Genomic DNA, 21,024 nt, shown 5'->3' on the forward strand with positions numbered 1-21,024 from the left:
GAATCAACACGCCACGTGGGTGAAGCGGCGAGCTGAAGCTAGTCTATCATGTGTCTTTACATACCTTTATTGTCGAACGAAATATATTTTTAAAACTGCAAACGCAAAGAAAAAACATATAAGGTCAAAATCTCAACCCCCCAAAATTTTATTTTTAACCGTAGACCCGGCAAATATATGTGTCAATTAGTAAGGTAATTTAATTAAAGAGAACATAATGAATTCAAATTATATGGGTGCCGGCGTACGCCTCGTGATCGCTTTAATTAACATATTACATAGAGGCTCGGGAACTCTCTGATTTTTGCTCAAAGAGTCTCTGAGGAGAAGGTATTATTGTAAGGATATTAGCTGTAAGATTATAATGTGAGAAAGAGGGAAGTATGAAGATATTAATAATATGTATATTATGAGAAGTGTCTTAATTTCAAATATAGGTATGATGAGCAATCTTCAGGTCATTTGGAATTTCGTAACTATTAAGGTATAATCTGTGATTTAAATATGTATATTCTACGTGAATGTGAGATTGTTATTAAAAAGCAAATCGCTGGCCCTATCAAGGTCATAATTAGATTGATTCACCGATACTCAGAGAGATTCGCTCCTGAAACGCTTATAAATAAATAATATAAATAAAATAATCTTTATTTCGGATAAGTGACATTCATATGGGTTAGTAAATAAAGAACACTAAAACCTACGTTAGTAAAAACCTAATATCTATCTATTTAACACTTATCTATTTATAACTTAGGAGAAATACCTAGTAAAATGAGAAAAAATATGCTTAATTTAAATGTATGAACAAAGTGTCAAGCTAAATTATTTTGAAAATATTAACATCAACTTTGTATTTCTTAAGAAATACATACCGTCCCTAAGACGTCAATCTAACAAAATCCCATAAAACAACACAACCCAGTGTCCAGTATATAACCAACCTTATTGAGACAGTGGGATTTACCCCCCAACCCCACGTCAGTACATTACACTTCCATAAACAAAAGCTTACGTCTTGAAACCGTTGCTTGTTCTAATTGGTCTACTGCTGTCTAATAACTGTGCTGTCTTTTACAAGAGACGATATATTTTTGTTGATTTTTGATAGGAAAAAAATAATGTAATGCATAGAGGAAAGATACGGTGCGTCCTATGTTAGCTGGATCTGGATGCGAACAAGAAGCATCGCCACGCCACGGAAAAACAACAAACAGTTAATTTCTTTTGAAGTAATTTAGGTGACGTAGCGCGGGAAGGCACGGTGCAGAGTACATTTGAATTCGCTCCAGATCGCTTTGCATCGCGATCGCGTTTAATACGCCCACGCAGGACGCACCCTACACTATTGCGAGGGCAGATAAAAGTTATGAAAATTTTCATGTTACGAAGCCTAAATGTATCGTTAAATTGAACTTAAAAAGAAATCAAGGCCTATACAAAACAGAAACAAACTTTCAAGTTCTTTGATTTTCTTTTAGAATAATTGAAAAATGAAAAATGAAAAAAATGAAAAATATTTATTAGAAGTAACAAAGTGTAATGTACAAGAATTGTGTTTGGAGCCTCCTTTTAGACAAACAATGCCTGTGTTAGGAGACTCCGCTCTTCCATATCATAGATAAGGTTACATCATGTTACTTAAAAAAAAAAAAACAATAAAATAAGAATAAGTACATGCATGTTTTGAAGAAACTTGATGTATTGTTTTGGTTTGTATGTACGGTATGTGTGTGAAATGTAGTGTGGTTCAATATGATAAGATAAGATAATGTGTGGTGTGACGAGTGGAGTGTTGTGATGTGGTGTGGTGTTATGTAGTGTGAAGAGTGGTGTGGTGTTATGTGGTGTGACGAGTGGAGTGTTGTGATGTGGTGTGGTGTTATGTAGTGTGAGGAGTGGTGTGGTGTTATGTGGTGTGACGAGTGGAGTGTTGTGATGTGGTGTGGTGTTATGTAGTGTGAGGAGTGGTGTGGTGTTATGTGGTGCGACGAGTGGAGTGTTGTGATGTGGTGAGGTGTTATGTAGTGTGAGGAGTGGTGTGGTGTTATGTGGTGTGAAGAGTGGTGTGGTTTGGAGTGGTGTAGAGAGTGATGTGGTATGGTGATTTGCATAGCTATAGCGTGTGGTTACATTACTCATGAAAAACCAGAAGAGCTTCCGTATCCTCGTAAGAGAGAGACTTAATCCAGTTCACTATCATTTTTTTACAGACATAATAGTTGTGATTGTGTATGTAGATTTTTTTATTAATCCTGTTATATAGCTGTGCTGAGAGATAGTAATATTGTCTACTACTAAATATGGTTTTACATTGGGGAACTATTGCAATTTTATCTTTTCTCCTTTTAGGTTTCTTATTCGCATGATAAGGGAGGGTTTTATGTTTTTTTAGAACTGTTTGGGTTATGTACAGTTTCCTGACTGAGAGTAAATTACTGATGACGTATAAGAATTCAGTGGAGTATCTTTTATTTTTAAAGTACATGACCTTTATAAGTGCTCGTTGTGCACGTTCCAAGTCCATGAATCTAGTTTTGGCTGCCCCACCCCAAATGGGGATACAATACAATAGAACAGACTGTGCTAGGGCAAAGTAGATCTCGTTCAGAAGGTTTCTAGGCTGCTGATCACTCCTATTTCAATAAGTTTTGTACCTTGTTCTTTCCTATGCGTTAGCTAATTTACCTATCTTAAGGTAATATAAACTACACTTAAGAGCAATAAAATTGGGTAATTTACCTAAAAGCTACCGAAAACAAAAATAATCTTATATGTCCGTCCGTCTTAATTACATCATTAGCAGCCAATTTAATGGGCACTATTGGTCCCAAACTTTAAGCATTAAGTTTGGCAAAAATCCTCTCGACTGTAAATTAGTGAATGAGGGTTTTTTGGTAAATTTGTTATGGTTGCACTGCTTTGAAAGTATTTTTGTAGAGTCAAAAAGGAACCTTACTGCGTAAATTATTACCCCTTAAACGAAAATGCTCAACCGTAAATTGTTACAATTATTATCAAAAAAGGTTGTAATGTCCTTGAATCGTCGTACAAAAACGAAGTCGTGTCGCCCCCGTATCGTCACTTGGCTATCAAGCTCGGAATCTCATTAACAGCAGGGCGTATCACTGACGTGTTCCTACGAGATCTTATTATTGGACATAACCGCTTAATTCGCTTACTTGATTGCTCAGAACGCTCAGATACTAAGCAGATGTCGGGAACTGCTTGTGTTGTGACGTCATTACTATTTGTCGTTTGGGAGTAAGAAAGCTGTCGCAAAAATATTGGTCTGTGTTGTGTGTTAGAAGAGACGACTTTTGAATTTTATTTTTTAGTTAAATTAATTTTGATTTCGCTGGGTCAATTTATTGGTCTACTAGTGTAACTGTAAGATGTTTTATATTGAACCATTTGCGTGCGAAATTCTTTAAGAAACTTATATGGATATAGTCTTAGATACTTATTCTCTTCGGCAAAAAATATGACTAATATTTCTCAAACCCTAAACAGACGACAAAAATATCCTAAAACACTTTACATTCATACCCAATCAGGTTACACCATAACTTTACGGAAACCTCGTACCTACGGAGCCGTAATGCCCAAGAAGGGCTGGCTCCTAAACCCTTTACCAAGTGGCATGGACAAACTGCCGTCATAAATTATGGGCCTAACGCCCCCAGGCCTGTCCTGAGGGCACATGCTGTTTTAGTGTCAATTCTATTTTGGTCACAAGAAAATTTTCTTTAAGAGATGAGATCAGATTAGATTTTGTGGGGTCTGTATTACGTGTTGGAGATAGGATACTTTGTGTGTAGTTTTTGTACGTTTCTAGCGGTTTCTTTAAAAGCTGCCACACGATTCACATAGGTATGTCAATAAAAAAATAATATTGCAGATAGCCTAATTGGTGAATGATATGATAATATTTCGATGAATTAAGAACCTCCTGCCTTTTGGCAAGTCGGTTAAGAACTCAAAATAAACCATAAATACTCGCGACACACCAATAAAAAGTTTTTAACACCAAATCAATAAAAATAGCACTGGCCATATAAAACAATAAGTGTCACTGTCATGAACGGCGGTCATGTCACGAAACGATGTTACGATTCCTTTATTTATTAAGTTTGTTATTATGTATCGAATTATCATTTTGTTATAATTATATAGACGAGATCACTGAGCGCAGCTTTAACAAAATAGGACGAAATGTAAGGAGGGATAGAGTAAGACGAGTGAGAAAGCCGAAAGAACGAAAAAGTGTTGTACGTCAAGAGTACGACTATGACAGAAGTCCTGTGGAATTTGATGTGGCAAGTTTCATACAGCCTGATGAGGAATCTATCGAGGATGATGAAGCAATGATGAGATATAAGAACAAGAAGCGGTATGTATTCATCAATTGTACACAAGATCATAAATTGCAGCAATAGTTCAGGTGTTGTTCATCTAGATTTCATGAATGTATTACCAGTGTAGTTGTAAATTGTGATTGTTCCATTTAATATGGGCTTATTGTGAATGGTGATACATATATAATTATGTTTTTTGCACTTGAGCAACTAGTTTGCTGTAGACCATCTTACTAATGAGCCACGTATTATCAAGACAAGATGACTTGATAGAATAAGACAGCGGTCAGAATTAGGACTTCATAGATTAATTTAACATACTTTTATGCACTTTTGAATATTTCAGAAGAAAGGCAAAAAACTATGATTACGGAACCATAATAGGCATGAATTTAGATGAAAGTAACAGAAAAAGAGAAAAGAGTGCAGACTATTTAAACATGGGCGATGCCCCATCAGATTTGAATATTAACCCTCCACTATTCAAGGACTCGGTTAACTCAAAACATTTAAATTATAATTCACTGGATGACCTACACGGAGAAAAATATGGACATGAAAAATTCAGAAATATTTACAAAGACGATTTACTTATGGACCAAAATGTCGTACACAGTCACGAGAAAAAATGGTAAGCAACTTCTAATTGATAGGTTAATAATGTGCCGTTGTGGTTATATTTTGCTATTTAAAGTGAATTCGTTTTCAAATGCTGAGAATTGTGTTTATTTTATTGCCATTCATGTGCCCTTAGTGCATTCCTTCTTTTCCTATTTTCCTAAGAGATAAGGTGACCGAGAAATTGAAATTCGTATTTTCTCATTAACTTTACCTATGTTGCAGCACACTCAAAACTATAAAGTTCCCGTTTTTTTCCCATAACAAATCAGAGCCCATGAAGCCCAAGAAAAATAAAAAGCGAAAACTTTTCTTCTTCAACGGTAATAGAAGAGAGAAAGTAGATGACATTAAGATGGGTGATGATACAATTATACATTACAAGATGAAGAGGTCCTTCGAAGAGAGGCTCTGTCCAGCTTGCAAAAAGAAGTACTTGACCAATCCAGAATCGGGTGATGATTTAAAGAAAATTCCTAAAAGACTAATACACAACAGCAGACAATATTTCCAAAACAGTGTAGATTCCAGGTTAAAAGAAGACGTAAAAACTATAAGAAACAACATGGAAGCTTTCACAGATGAACATTTTGATGAGAGAACTAGAGAAAAAAGGGATGACAGAGAAAGACAGTTGAAAGAGTTAGAAGAAGTTCAAAGGAAGATCGATAACGTGGAAATTCATATACCAACCTTCGAAAAGTCGACTGATAAAAGTGTGTTTAAGTACTAGTGTGTCCTTTTAAATTATGTTTATTTTAGAGTAGAAGTATTTTACACTGTAATACAATTTATATTAATGACTTTTGTTTGTTTAATTTTTGTGCCACAGTCCATCCGTATGTGTGTATGTCTGTCTTTTATGATTTGTTATGGAGGTTAACATTTTGATAATTTATGGTAAATACACCTTTCTGATACAGTTGAGTAAATTCAGAACTATCTAGATAATATTATCAGGCTTTGTATTTACGTATTCTACCTAAAACAACACTGCAATAATAGAAACATTATTTTATTTTTGAATGTATTTTTTTTTAAGTTGTGAATATAAATTACAATAATTATTCTAGAAAACGCTGATGTACGAAAAATATTAATGTTCTAAACATATATATTTATTGCAGTTTTATGTAAATACAATTAACACATAATATAAAGTCGTATAATTAACCGTAGATATTTATTAAAATTAATTGCTCAGCCAAATTAAACATGATTTAATTAAATTTAAAATCGTCTGTGTTAGTTTCACATGCCAAGCATATTTGTTCAGTTGTGTATGGGCCATCTGAAAATAAAACAACCATTGTTATTGATGCTGCCATGTAGGCTAATTTAGAAAATTGACCCCACCAAATGAACCTATGATCAACAATCACTTCTTGCAGAGTAGAGAATGATATTGACCGTAAGGATAAAATTACAATTGACTATTATTTTTATAGTAATAATTCTGAGCTGCCAAACTTCATGGCGGCTCGTGTAATCGCACTAATCGCTGCATAAAAACCACTTATAAGTTTGATAGATATGGTGCACGAAAATTATGATTTGCTTGCGAGTCTCTGTGCTCTGAAGTTAGATTCAAGCTGTCATTAAGTTTGGCGAGAACAATACTTACATCTGAATAATTTTAATGATAGTTAAATTGTAAAAGATCATACCTATATTAAACCACATAGTGCTGGGTATTCCACACTCTTGTCTTGCTGCTACGATGGCTTCCCGTATAGCTATGGGTATCACCACCGACATACAAATAGGAGGTTCACCGCATGCTGTAAATATGTCAAATTATTAATTGACTAGCTGTTCCCCGCGGTTTCATCCATAATGTAGCTACTAAAAAGTAGCCTATGTCCTTTCCAAGGTTTTAGATATTATGTACCTTTAATTTGAATGTGTTCAGCACTTTTGGCAAGGACATAAATATCCATTCGGAAAGTAAGTTTTTTGTCAAGATCATTAAATATTTCATTCAGAAAGTTTGCTAAAATAGAAGAATACTTTTTACCTTTAGATCCCAAGATAGTTTTGTTAAAATTAGGGTTTTTCCTCAAGTACACTCTGAAGTCTTGTGGAATATCTCTTGCTAATGGTACGTAGTAGTTCCAAGTACGATCCGTGAGTAGTTCGCTTGTATTGGAATCGTAAACTAGGTTCTCACTGGTCCAGTATCCGAGGCCCATGACAAAAGCACCTTCCACCTAGAAAGTAAATAGGTTTTAGATGAGCTCAACTAAATATTATCTATGTGGGTATAGTATTGTTGAATGCTGATAGCTATGTGCTATCTATATATAATTTGTATTAGATAGTGGGCTATATATCAAGCGTCAAATAAAAAAGTTTATTTAAATATTCAGCTTCATTATAATCAGACCATATCATCCATTCCACATCATTGAATGTAATCGTCTTACCTGCCCAACATCAAGTTCAGGATTTATGCTATGTCCAACATCTTGAAGTATATCTACTCGTAATATTTCTGATTCTCCAGTCAACACATCAATTTCAACTTCAGCAACCGTAACCCCATAAATGTTATAATCCTTCGTATCCTCCTTACCTACAAAACTATGGACTTGCAAATCGACAGACATTTCATAACTTTTCTTCACTATATAATTCCTCCCAAGTTGGGTTGTTCATCACCTTTCTGATAGGTTCAAGTCTTTCTAATAAACTCTCACAGCATTTCTTTACAGCTATTGTTATATTCTGTGTAGTTAAACTTCCTCCCGTCACAGCAGCATTAGGTGACGTAATTGTATTGTTTTCTTTGATAATTACTTTTTCTACAGGTATATTTAGCATGTAAGCTGCTACTTGGGCTGCTTTCGTATTTATACCTTGACCTATTTCAACTCCTCCATGACTTATAGCTACTGTTCCGTCTCCTTGATAAACTGCAATGTTGACATCAAAATATCTTGAGTATACATGAGACCATCTTAGAAATACAAGTCTCAGCCCTCGTTTCTTCCATCTATTTTCAGCATTGAATTTGTTGACTGCAGTTCTTCTAGTAACATAGTCTGATGAAGAAATTATTGTTTGACACATTTCTCTCAGATCGTTGTATTGAGGATCTAAGTTTGCTAGGCGTAACTGTATGGGGTCTAGAGATAGTTCATAAGATATCCTTTCCATCATCAGTTCTACCATTCCTATGTTTTCTAGCGTCCCTGTAAATGTTCAAAATTTTTTTATAACCGTAGGTCTACTAGACCTCTAGAAGATGAAAATTATGATTATCGAGTGGTTTTTACCTGGTGACCGAAACCAAGTGTTCTTAGCAGTATCAGTAATAGTATTGATAGCCTTGAAATTCCAAGTGCTTGCATTGTAGCAATTATTGTAAACATTGACTCCAAACTCAGTTAAGTTTTCGTTGACGGCATAACCATTATCTTCGTACAAGTTGTAATTCATGTATTGAATTATACCTGATTTGTTAACGCCTACCTTTAAAGGAAAATGCTTATAATCACATAATCGCCCCATTTGCCAAGCCATTTATCTGTATTTACAAATACTTACTTCGAAATCAGTTGAACACGGAAACCTCTTTCCCATAGCTTTGGTATTAGTCTCCATTCTCTGTATGATCCTGCATGGACGGTTCAGTTTCATGGCCACCAAGCTTGAAGCCACCGCCGATTGTATGCTTCGGGATATTTTTATGCCATACGATCCGCCGATACGACGAATGTGGACATCAATCCTAAGATGCAAATAAAATATTGCAGATATTGCTTCAAAATTAGATGAAAGAATGATTCTTATGTTAACTTTGCTACTTACTTGCTCTGCTCAATCTTCAAAGCTCGTGATACCATTAACTGCGTAGCGGCTGGCCATTGAGCTGTAGAGTACACAGCCAAACCTGCTTCTGTAGGCTTGGTTACACTAACCAACGTCTCTATTGTCAGATAAGTCTGTCCCTTAATTGTAGTTTCACCTTTAATTACTTTTGATACATACTGGCCCCTTGCTTTAGCTTTGATTTCTCGGTACAAAGTATTCCTTTTAGGATCTTTTTTTGCCACTTTTACTTCTAAGACTGGTTTCTCAACGTTAGCGTATTTTACTTTAACTAAGTTAACGGCTTTATTTGCTGTATCTTGTGTATCAGCTACTATTAAACCTAGCGGTTGGCTGAAGTATTTTACTTGGCCGCTGCAGAACACTTCTTCATTCATTTGGTATACTTGATCATCTTCAGGTGTAAAAGAATTCATACCAGGAATATCATTTGAAGAATAGAATGCTATAACACCTGGATAGTTCTGAAATTACATTAAATTATATCTTATTGATTACGATAAGTAATCGCTTAAATTTAATATTCGAATAAAATGTATTATAGACATACAAGGGCAGCTGAAGGATCTATTGACACAATACGACCTTTTCCAACAGTACTCAGTACAAAAGCGGCGTGAACTTCTTTGGGAAATGTGGGGATATCATCAGTATACTTTGCTTCTCCTGCACATTGTATCTGAAAACACGACAGTGGTAATCAAAAATGTTGCTTATGGAAACTCTAAGACTTATAACAATAGGGATGGTTTACAATCTTCCTATTTAGTGTCTCATTAAAACAATCCTTACCAAAGCTTCAATCTTCGGCATGGGCTGGTTGATAGGCCAGTCGGCTGGGTTAGTAGTGAATATTTGTTTGCCATCAGATACCGGCCGAGACTCGTGAAGTTTTATGGCTCCAGATTTGATTCGTGGGTGCAATAATGAGTCTGGACATAATTTTAGGAGACCCTAAAAAAATTAACACTTATTTATTTTGCTACCATGCCATACATTAATTATGTAGCTTAATTATTTTAGCCTCTGTTAGCTTCGTGATCACTAAATCTTTTAGTCTATTGTTTTTTTCTCTAAAATAGCATTGATTTATATTTTACCTTATAGAAAAGTCCCAAAGCCAACTGTCTCCTATAATTGACAGAAGGTTCAGGTGGATTTTCAGTTACAACCGTTTCAGTTTTCAAAATTTCGATTGCTGCTTGTAACGTGTCATTTCTAAACAAATATTTTCCTACTATGAAGCGTTCCGTAGCTGAAGCTCTTGTGAATTGTGGAGAAAGACCGCTAAATGCTATTCTTGATTGTAAAACTATGTTGTCTGGAGACAGTTTGAATAAAAATCCTGCGTTCACTGTTGCATGAGCGTTTTGGGATCTTGGCATTACCTAGAAAGCAAATATTGTAAGAGTCAAGCTGATGATTGAGAAAGGTGATTATTTAATAAACCAAATCATGCCTTTATTTAAGTGAGTACCTTAAATGTTGCAAGCTTATACTGGTTGTTTAGTGGTGGCAACATCACATTCAGAATCACTTTCGCCTTCATATCAAGTTTTAAGAACTGATCCATTTTAACGATTTGCCTGAGGCCATTTGATGACACTGAAATTAAAATAAACAAACTTATTATTACTTTAATATTTTGCAAACTATTTCGTGTCTATAACATCACAGTAATAAAAACTTAAACTTATCTGAAACTGCACTTTCTAAGAATTTTAATGTGTCTTGCAAAAATAAGTTATTCAATAAAATGACACTAAAATAAGATGAAAAGAGTTAAAACTTACTGATAGTCAGCTGGGCGCCAATTGTTTCAAATAACAGAAATAAATCTGATGTAAACTCGTTGTTCTTATGTTTTATCATCAAGTTTCCTGCTATTGATCCGACCTAAAAAAATTAACAGGGTTATAAAAAGAACAACTCCTTCAAACGATACTATTACTGCAACAACATTCACAATACTTACATTCCTAACAGGTATATGAGCCACCAACAAAATATGATCATAAAATATCTTCAAATAATCAAAATACTCTTGTTTTGATATCATTTGAAGAATGTCAAGCAAAGAGCTTAGAGTAGTTCCAGCACCTATAATGAGATTCTGATCCATAACATAGCCGGTCAAATCTTGAGTATCACTTATATCTATAAGCACTCGTTCGTAAGGTATAGTTTCATCTTCTGGTGGAATAACTGTAAAAGTAATAGGTTTTTTTTAATCTTTCTACAAAAAATTCTCCCTCGCAAATGAATTCAATTCAGTCATGTAAAATTCTGAAGCTGTAATAAGTACTATAATATTACCTTTAGCAGTATTCCCACATATAAGTCTGTATGAATCATATCCTTCAGTTTTCAGCACACTAAATATGTCAGCGACCTTATTAACTTTGTACCAACTTCTTCCATCTTTCAAGTTAATCTTAATTATACCATTATTTATATTGACATCACTCTTTGAAACTATACACCAGTCTTCATCTTCGCATTCTTTATTGCAACTTTCATTACTTTTACTACATAATTTTAAATCTTCTATGTCTGGTATTTCTATAGTTTTAGGAGCATCTTTAGCAAATTTCTTGAATGCTTCCAATATTGGTCTGTAGCCAGTACATCTGCATATATTGCTTCCTAAAGACTGTTCTATTTCTAACATCGTTAGGTCTCTTTTGCTTTGGAGTAGGCTGAAATAAATTCAATATTCTTACATAAAATTGTTTATTTTCATTTATGCAACGCTTGCGCCTGTCTTTACTTGTTTATGTTTAATGTTTAATCTTATTAAAAATGTTTAATCTTATTAAAATCTATTTTATTACGTGTGTGTTGTGGCCTTACAATAAGACTTGAGTTTTAAAAGATACTCTTCATAAAAAATAACTTTAATTGCTAACTACCTGTACATAGACAAAACCCATCCAGGAGAGCAGTATCCACATTGAGAACCATTGTTCTCAGCTAACGTGGTCTGCAGTGGATGGTATCCTTTGTTTCTATTGCCCACCTCTTCAATGGTGGTGATCTCTAGGCCATGGCATGCCGTGATGGGTAGGATACACTTTATGAATAGAATAAATTGTATGAATGCATATTTTAACCTGGTCAATTGCTTAAAGTAAGTTGAGAATAAATGTGAGTCTATCTTACAGTATTGAATTGAAATTATAGCGCAAAGTTGTACCGATTGGACTGTACATGCGGTTCGGTCAAAACTTTGGTTAAAAAAGACATCGTTCCTTTACACATTGTATTTTAAATATAGTGTTAAAGTCGTGTATATAAATAAGTATGTATCGTGTTTACAAAAATGTGCACAAATCGCGAAAGTTTAAAAACATTAATTGTAGGTACATTTATCAAAAACCTGCTCACTGTATTATTTATTTTCACACAAATTATTATACCTTCTCCTACACTAGCATAGTTTAATAATTTCAAAATTCCTCTCACATACCGAATTAACCGCATAAGGCGAACCCATGGATCTTCGAGCAGTGACCACGCATGCGCCGCAGCTAGCCTGCCGACACATGTACTTGGTGCCTCTCAGTTCTAAAGACTCTCTTATGTAGTCTAGTAGCATCGTGGAGGAAGTCACTTCAGATCCCACTGGAATATTAAAAAAAGTATAAGAAAAACTTATTTTTTATCGCTTCTTTGGTCTAGTAGTCACATAACGCTACTGCTACGTATGGGGTCTCGGCCGAATTCGCTGTGTGTTTAAGGATATTTTAACAGAACGACCCGGAGTCTGAAAGTTGATAATACAAACGGTAATTATAATGTTTTGCCATAAAATGTTTTTTGTAAATCACGAAGTCCAACTAATACACATCCGAATTTCACTTTTCTCAATATAATAAATTTTAAATAATATTTAAAACACTCACCCGAATAATCCACGCCATTAATCTTGAAATGAACTCTATCCATGATTGCAATCCTTACGAAAAGACATCCAGAATGCAACTGTGCACCTAAACTATTGCATTTGCACTGGCTTTAATTTTTTAAACCTGTAGCCTGAGAAACATTTATAAAATAAAATATGTTTGAAACAAAATACAATCAAAGGTGTTAAAAGGACTAACAATTTTGTATGTTGACCATTCAGAAACTTTTATAACTAAAAAATAAACTGAAAATTTCGAAACATCATCCCTACTAATATTATAAATGCGAAAGTAACTCTGTCTGTCTGTCTGTTACGCTTCCACGTTTAAACCACTGAACTGATTTAAATAAAATTTGGTACAGAGATAGAGTTGACCTTGAGAAAGAACATAGGATAGTTTTTATCAGGGACTTTTGAAGAATTCTCTTGGAAACGCGATATAATCGAAATCTACGCGGGCGAAGCCGCGGGCGGATGCTAGTATTTTATAAGTAGGCTTCGCCACGGGCACTCCAACTAAGTAATAAATTATTATCAGTAAAAGGATCAGTAAAAGTATCTTGCTAATATTAAAACCGCGAAATCAAAGTTTGTAACAATATGAATAAATGCTGTACACTATTTATCAGCCTACTATTACTAATTTTATTGTAATGTGAAACTGCAGACTTCACCTGCATTTTTACCTCAACTATATTTATAGTGTTTGACAAATAAAGGGCTAACTTCTTGTAAAGCACTGGTACTCAGCTAAATCCGGTTAGACTGGAAGCCGACCCCAACATAGTTTGGGAAAAGGCTCGGAGGATGATGATGATGATGACAAATAAAGGGCTAAAAATTATACTGAAGTTTCGTCTATCTCTTGCCAATTATTTCACTTTGATAAAGTAATTAGAACTACTTACCTAAATACACTTAAATTATTTTGTCCCAAATTATCTACTTAACACACGAAGCACGTTAAAATGCACATGAATAGTGTTTATTCAGAACCATTTAGACATTAATACCTTTTTCCGCAATCTAAAGTACAGCATTGTCATTTTAATTTAATTGCAACTAGGTATTTATAATTAATTACCACTTAACAACATGTACGTTGCAAAAGTATGTCATTTGTCAGCGATTTGAAAAACGCGAATGCCTACGCACTTATTTACCTACACGCATTTTTTATTTGTTTACGTAGATTTAATTACGGGTCGATAAAAGATTATATACTTATTGTAAATAAGTAGTGCATTTAGATTCTAAGTATTTTGATAAAATTATTTTTCTATAGACTACACTTGTAAACTATCTTTATGACAAAACGAGCTGTTTTCCTCAGTTTCACTCGCATCCTGAGGCAACTTAAATATTTGTATCCTTTTTCAGGCTCTACACTATCTTGTTTTTGCGTCAAAGCGTCACACGTTCAGAGGTAATCACTTTCGATTTTATAATATGAAGTTAAAGTAATATCAAATTGACTTTAATCAATAAAAATGCTGACTGTTTACGTTCCGATCTGAATAAGCATGTTCATCGATATGGTAAATCTGCCAGCACAGACGTGCAATCACATGAAAAAAAATTAAAATTTTATGGTAAATATGAAAAATGTAGACAGAAGAAGATTAATTAATAATTGCTTTGTTTCATGTTGAAAAACATATTTCATAAATATTTTTTTCAAGTGTAAAAGTGTTAAAAATAAGGCAGCATTGCACCGAATGTTTGCAAACCTTCGCGCATATTTGTGCACGTCACAGTGCTGCACGCCGCTCAAATACCGTCTTTAAATCGCCTACAATCCAAGTATTTGCTTAGCACACAACATGGACCCGAGCTCTTGATAATACCACTTTACTTGAAGCTTGTATCATATACAATAATATCTAACCTCAATAACTTATCCTGATTGCCTACAAAAATCATATGTCTTATGACATTATCACAAAATCTCCAAGCTGAACTATTTCACTTCCCAGTTCCACAGTCATATTTCAGGCAGCAATCATCGCTCCGTGGCAAGGCTATCCAATCTCCGAGTGCATGCAATCCGCGTAATGTATTGACGGTATTCCTTCATCGTTCAGTCGTTCAGGGGTTCAGGAGCATAGGATAGGAAACCAGGTTATTTGAGAGTTGGTCAAAATAACTCAAATGATAGGTACTAAAATCCATAATCTTATTGTATTTCATTCTCCTTAATTTCCCGCGGTTTCAACGCGCTGGGAGCTACTGCCCGTGCCGAGATAAAATATATGTATATTTCCAGCAGTCAAAGAATTTTTCATATCGGTTCCGTAGTTTCGACCCTTTGGGTACAAACACACAAACAAAGGACAATGCTCATGAAGTATGAGAAAAAAACCCAGGCCCGGCGCAAAAGAAATGTAACTCAAAATATAGGTAAAAATAAGTAATTAAATATTACATATGGGGCATTATCGAAATCAGTGGCTATATGTGTGAAATTGCTATTCGAATTTTAACATCTGCGGTACATTGCTACTCAAGATTTTAGTTTAGAGGTAACATAATGTATTATTAAAAGGAACAGCAAACAAATACAGTTGTGGTTTAAGAGTGTACATAATGACATGTTTATAGCAACTTCTCCACTATTCTACCTACTTTTACAAGATAATAGGATGATAGAACTAAAACAGGATATGAATGTACTTTTCATTTTAATAATAACGCTTAAAAGTCATCGATTCTTTATTTCTAACACGACGAGATCCAAAAATGTTGCGTGATGCGCGAACTGTTCCTCATGTCTAGCCCACCCTAAGTAATGTAAAACGCTCATGACGCGATGACATGGACGCTGCAGCCTGTACTTCGGTATTGATTTATCTTTTTGGAGAAGCTTATTACTTGCCATATTACTTGTTTGTTGTTTCAGATAGGACTTTAATTAAACTATAAGCCCCAGCTGCTCATGTTACCCCTTTAAAAAATCAAATAGCAATTTCATACATTTAGCCATTGATTTCGATGATGCCTCCTATGCAGTATTTCATTACTTATTATTACCTATAATTTGAGTTACTTTTCGTTTGCGCCGGGCTTGGGTTTTTTTTGAGCATTGTCCTTTGTAATTTATTAGTAGGTATAGATGTATAAAAAAATTCTGCTGGTTTGATCTTAAGAGTTACCACAACCCTGGATCGCAAAGGCCTCCAGTCAGAAAACAATCATCACAGCCAAAAAACGTTCACTGCTGGTCAAAGGAAGGGGGATTTGTCCATACCGCGCTGGGCATGCGTGTTGGTGAGCGCAGTGTGGGATATTTTTAACTCCGGAAATTCTAAACAATAATTATTTAATGAAATGTTTCGACTACAGGTGTATTTCTAAAGAAAAAAGTAATTATAATAATGAGCTGTCCTCATTAACAACTGACACATCACAAGACAGAAAACACTCGGTTTAATTTGGTAAACCTTTTTGACCGTTTTGTCCTCAATTTGTTTTTTGTTTTCATAATTCTACTCTCAGTTTCTTTGAGCCTTGTGTATTTTATTGTAGGTACGCGATTAAGCATTTTTCTATGTCAATAAATTAATTATTAGGTAAACATTTTCAGTAATGGTAACAAACTATTCATGGCGTTACTAAAATGCATTTTTTTTAAATATTATATATACATTATATTTAATAAGTATATAATAGTAATATACAATTGTAATATTTAATAAAAATAGTAAAAATAACGGCTTTCCTATATTGAAAAATTATAAGTATGTCGGGGGGGTCATCAGGATGGCACTATCGTCCGACATCAGTTAGGGTAATCAAGCAAAGAGATAACTCAAAGAAACTCAAAACTCAAACAAACTAAAAACTCAAACGTTTATTCAAATTAGTCAGAACAAAAGACAGCCCCCAAAACGCCCGCCCTTCGCCACTTCCTATGTGTTTTGGCTTGGGGAGAAGAAGTGGCGGAACAAACTCCCCAGCAACACATGTCTGTCTGTTAGGTTAGAAGAACCATTACAATACAAAAATTATAAGACACTACAATTAGTTTAGGTACTACAACGCTAGGCAATAACACTAGGTACACTACACGTAACGAAAGGCAGTAACGCGACAACTCCACGAAGACTCGACGAAGCCTCGACCAAGACTCGATCAAGACTGAACCAAGACTGAGCTCCGCGGACGCCACGCTGACCGCCACCACTCTGCCAAGTGCGCCAAAATGTTGTTTCACCGGAAACGCCACCAGAGGGCGCGCTTGCGTGACGTTTAGTGTCCGTACTATTGACAGTCTCCGACACGGCCATCCTGCGTAGACCCACGTCCTCGTGGGTTAATCTGCAACAACACAAACAACACAGTATGCACAGTACAGCCTCGGCCACTCCTGACCACAACAGTAACTCTCGATCTTTGTTTTACGCTCTTACTTCTCTCAAGGAAATGAAACAAACTTCAAATGGCCTCAATATCAGCTATACCCAGAGCAACCGAGTACTAAACTCTCACAAGCAACAAATCAAACTCTACATTTAATTGGGAAATGATCAATGAAAAGAAAGAAAATAATCGTTTCATTACAATAATTCAGACTCAAAATTAGGAAACTCAAAGTAAAACCGATCACTGCCTCTTACAAGAGACAATAAACTCTAAACTGATAAATTAAAACAAAACATTTAAGCTCTACATGTGACCATGGCTACACTTAGCCCAGTAACCTCCAGTTACTCTTTACTCTTTACTGCGAACCTCACATAGGAACGCCGAGTCTACCCTGGACTCATTGGTTTCCACTGAAACCCGACCTCCGCCAGAGCTGACTGCTTACCGCGTACTCACGGACTACTCACTGAGCAGACGCCGATTTCTACTGAGCTACGGCTACACGACAGCCTCTGGTACGGTCCGATCATCATGCAAACTCAAACACTCCTCAATATCATAACTACTTCGTTCCATCTCAATTTCATCAGTGATACTTTGATTTTCCGGCCTATCAAGTGCGAATTGATTTTTAATTAGAATCAAATTTTATTTTGTGTACAATAAAGAATAATAAGAAAGCATTGATAATTAATAATCTAAAACACAAGTGACAGAATACAAGTCACAAATTATTCCTCAAAATCAGTCACGACTATGGACCAGCTCAATAATTCAAAGTTACAACATTTAATTGGTTATCGTGAAGTTTGTCTGGTCAATTTAATCATTTTCAATGAAATAGAATGCTTTCACCTTGTGTGATGACATGCGATGTCCTGGCCTGTCGCAACTCATACGGCCTCCACGACAAATCCGGGGGAGGATGACGCTCCAAACAGCAGCTGCAGCGCACCTCGCCCGCCGCTTGCCTAGTAGACCTCGTTCTGTTCTCCAGGCTCGGTTCACCTATGATGATATCTGTTAAGCCACAAATAGAAAGTGCTTAGGCAACCGATCAAATATTGACAACATATGGGTCAGCAACTGACCTTCTCGTTACGTAAGATAGTAAGACCTACACACATGTTACAGATTTAAAGAATAGCAATCACTACTCAAATGAAGAAACTAGATACATTAAATGCTAAGCACGAAATCAAAGAAAGATCGAATTGCTAGTCAGACTGAACTTATAAATTACAAAATCATTACAGTTACGGTTGTCATTCACATCAACGCCTTCTACTTGATAGGCTTCACATAACCGTCTGTCCCTTAGCCGAGCTCTCAGCCCATCCTGGCCTCCTAGGGACCACAACCACAGTGACATGACACCAACTGTACCACAGATGTATACGGGTCTCTTCCTGGTCACCTCGATGCCGTCACACAGGCCAACGAGTCTCTTCCAGGTCACCCCGATACTCATCATAGGTACAGCTTAACACAATAAAAACAACAGCACCGCAGACTTTACACAGGTCTCTTCTTGGTCACCCCGATGCCATCACACAGGCCAACGGGTCTTTTCCAAGTCACCCCGGTATCCATCATTGGTACAACTTAGCGCAACGAAATTACTGAGTAGGTGAATGTAACGCCTTACCAAAAATCTATAGTCTGATGCACAATTCAATCAAATGACGCAAAACTGAAATATTCTAATTTGAGGTTTTAATTGATAAACAGAAACCAAGTCATCCCTGTGACCAAACATAAGGTACACACTTCAGCCATCCTTGTGACAAGTGTTCAACGGCAGTCATCTCTGTGACTTCCAACGTAACAGTCAATCAACCCTGTGATTGAAGCGCAACACACAAGCAGACACATGTCAACCCTGTGAACCTAGCTTTCATCATCTACGATTTCATTAATTAAAAAAAAAAAACTACCATCATTAATCACACATCAACATCTCAACACATATCGTGATGCTACACAGTGCCTCCATCAAGCACGCAAATCAACATACATAACGCCTCCATCAAGCGCTATCTGGTTTGAGACCAAATAGAACCAAACGATCAGCCGAAACCACCTAATACCACCAGCTATATCTATGCTGGCCGTTTGAAGAGGTTGAGACCGGGCTCTCTGCGGCTCTGAAGGAACGAGACTGCTGCTACAAGGAAAACACCCTAACACCCAATCCTGCCAAAACTCACGTCTTGTGCCTACCATCTACGCAACCGCATGGCTAACCACGAGATAGATGTCGCTTGGAGAGCCGTACGTATCGCGCACATGAACTGCCCAAGGTCCCTGGGCGTAAACCTGGATAGGGCACTGACGTGTAACACCAACTGCGAATATGTCAAAAAAAAGGTGAATTCGAGTAACAACGAGTAGTCGCGTTACACAGTGGAAAGTTGCTCGACCTGATTTCATACCACCCGTAGAACGACTCCCATCAGTCATGAATTAGCGTGTCCTGTATGGAAGTCCCTAACAGACTACGTACACCAGTCGGCAGATGCAAGGATAATCTATCTAGGTAAGGCTATGCTGACGACAGCAGATTGCCGCACCACAACCACAAACAATGCTGCCTAATGTGCCCCAACACCTGCAAATTAAAAGATCTTCTTGCCGCCACTGACATTACGTTAACGTCAGAAGCGACATTTACGTGCTCTCCGATGCACGAGTGAACTAATCCTCAATCCCCAGACTAAAGGCTGCTTTGTGAAAGTTTCTAAAACCCACAAAGCGATTTCGTCCCGACCCGGGAATCGAACCCAAGACCTCGTTATATAGCAGTCACGCTTGCGACCACTAGGCCAACGAGTCAGTCAAACAGTACAATGTACAATGACAAGCCACAATAAAATTGGATTGATCTCACCATGTTTATCATTCAGGCGTCTCTTAACATCTCTGTGCATAGTGCCTCGTGTATGGTTATGCTGAAATCCGGCGCGCAGTAGAATCCAGGCGTCGCGCTCGCGAACACCACAGCGACGAACTAGCAGACTAGACTCCTTTCACTCGAAGCAGGGGAGGCTCACGGGATTATCACATGCAAAAGAATTTGGAAATCGGTTAATTTTATCACAACATTTTCATAACAACTATGATAATATTGCTATCATGGCATAAATCTAATTTCACTGATTGACGATTTTCCCAGCAATGCAATTCATGAAGGTCACGTGAACAGTATGTCAGAACATTATCACATTCGGATTAAAACAAACCTAGCAGTAGCTTTATAACGAAGCTTGTGGCAATGAATGCTCCCTGAACCCAGGCGGTTCCAACATAATAACCAACGGCATAACCAACAATAATCAGCGAGACAGACTGCCTTTCAAATTTAAAAATGTCGTAAAACAAATAACGTCAACATAAAGCAAAAATGGATCGGTCTCACCGGGTTTCCACTCAACGCCTCAACGCGCATGACGATCGCACATCGCTATGGCGCGCAGTACAGCAAGGCTTTCGCGGACGTGAAGCCACGGAGATGCACGAGCACCAACACTCCGAACTCACGATGACACGTTGGGCTCCTGGCAGGCAGCTGGAATGCTCCGCAGTAATTTTGTCGCCAGATTGCACAATAACCACCGTCATTGTTGAAACATGAAAAAAAAGACAGATTCGGTTAATTTTCTAGCATACCCTCAATAACTAGCTTGACATGTAACAATGGAAAACGATACCATTACCATAACCGTGGTTACCATACTTGTACCTTTGCTGAAATTCTTAATAATTCTTCTACTACAAACTCCTTTTCAAATTATCGACGTTACATTTTTTTTTTTTTTTGTTAGTGGGTAGAAATTTATCTTCGCATGGCGAATTCGAAACGCATGTGGGCATTCAGATTGCATCCCACCTCTGATGTCGGGGGGGTCATCAGGATGGCACTATCGTCCGACATCAGTT

General features: G+C 36.5%; 2 protein-coding genes across 2 annotated transcripts; one reads left to right on the top strand and one right to left on the bottom strand.

Moving 5' to 3' along the window:
- Positions 1 to 4,103: 4,103 nt before the first annotated feature.
- Positions 4,104 to 5,709, top strand: LOC124636618. Its single transcript, XM_047172784.1, has 3 exons — positions 4,104 to 4,393; positions 4,705 to 4,989; positions 5,202 to 5,709. Exons 1-3 carry the CDS (start codon positions 4,107 to 4,109, stop codon positions 5,707 to 5,709), a joined length of 1,080 nt encoding a protein of 359 aa, XP_047028740.1. The 5' UTR covers positions 4,104 to 4,106.
- A 487-nt stretch (positions 5,710 to 6,196) lies between these two features.
- On the bottom strand, positions 6,197 to 12,758 carry LOC124636689 (xanthine dehydrogenase 1-like). The gene is given in 18 exon segments (XM_047172851.1): positions 6,197 to 6,267; positions 6,644 to 6,757; positions 6,994 to 7,186; positions 7,403 to 7,603; positions 7,605 to 8,170; positions 8,255 to 8,450; positions 8,526 to 8,709; positions 8,790 to 9,274; positions 9,361 to 9,489; positions 9,603 to 9,764; positions 9,911 to 10,198; positions 10,288 to 10,415; positions 10,604 to 10,706; positions 10,786 to 11,015; positions 11,127 to 11,509; positions 11,723 to 11,883; positions 12,280 to 12,434; positions 12,716 to 12,758. Coding segments are annotated over 18 exon segments (3,792 nt in total).
- Positions 12,759 to 21,024: the final 8,266 nt, after the last annotated feature.

This window comes from Helicoverpa zea, chromosome 14, assembly GCF_022581195.2.
Source record: "Helicoverpa zea isolate HzStark_Cry1AcR chromosome 14, ilHelZeax1.1, whole genome shotgun sequence".
In the NCBI taxonomy this organism is placed as follows: domain Eukaryota; kingdom Metazoa; phylum Arthropoda; class Insecta; order Lepidoptera; family Noctuidae; genus Helicoverpa; species Helicoverpa zea.

Excerpts from the sequence above, each read along its gene's own strand:
- LOC124636618 (XM_047172784.1), top strand. The coding sequence starts at position 4,107 with ATGTTACGATTCCTTTATTTATTAAGTTTGTTATTATGTATCGAATTA. Across the intron at positions 4,394-4,704 it reads AGATATAAGAACAAGAAGCG|AAGAAAGGCAAAAAACTATG; the intron begins GTATGTATTCAT and ends TGAATATTTCAG. Across the intron at positions 4,990-5,201 it reads CACAGTCACGAGAAAAAATG|CACACTCAAAACTATAAAGT; the intron begins GTAAGCAACTTC and ends CCTATGTTGCAG.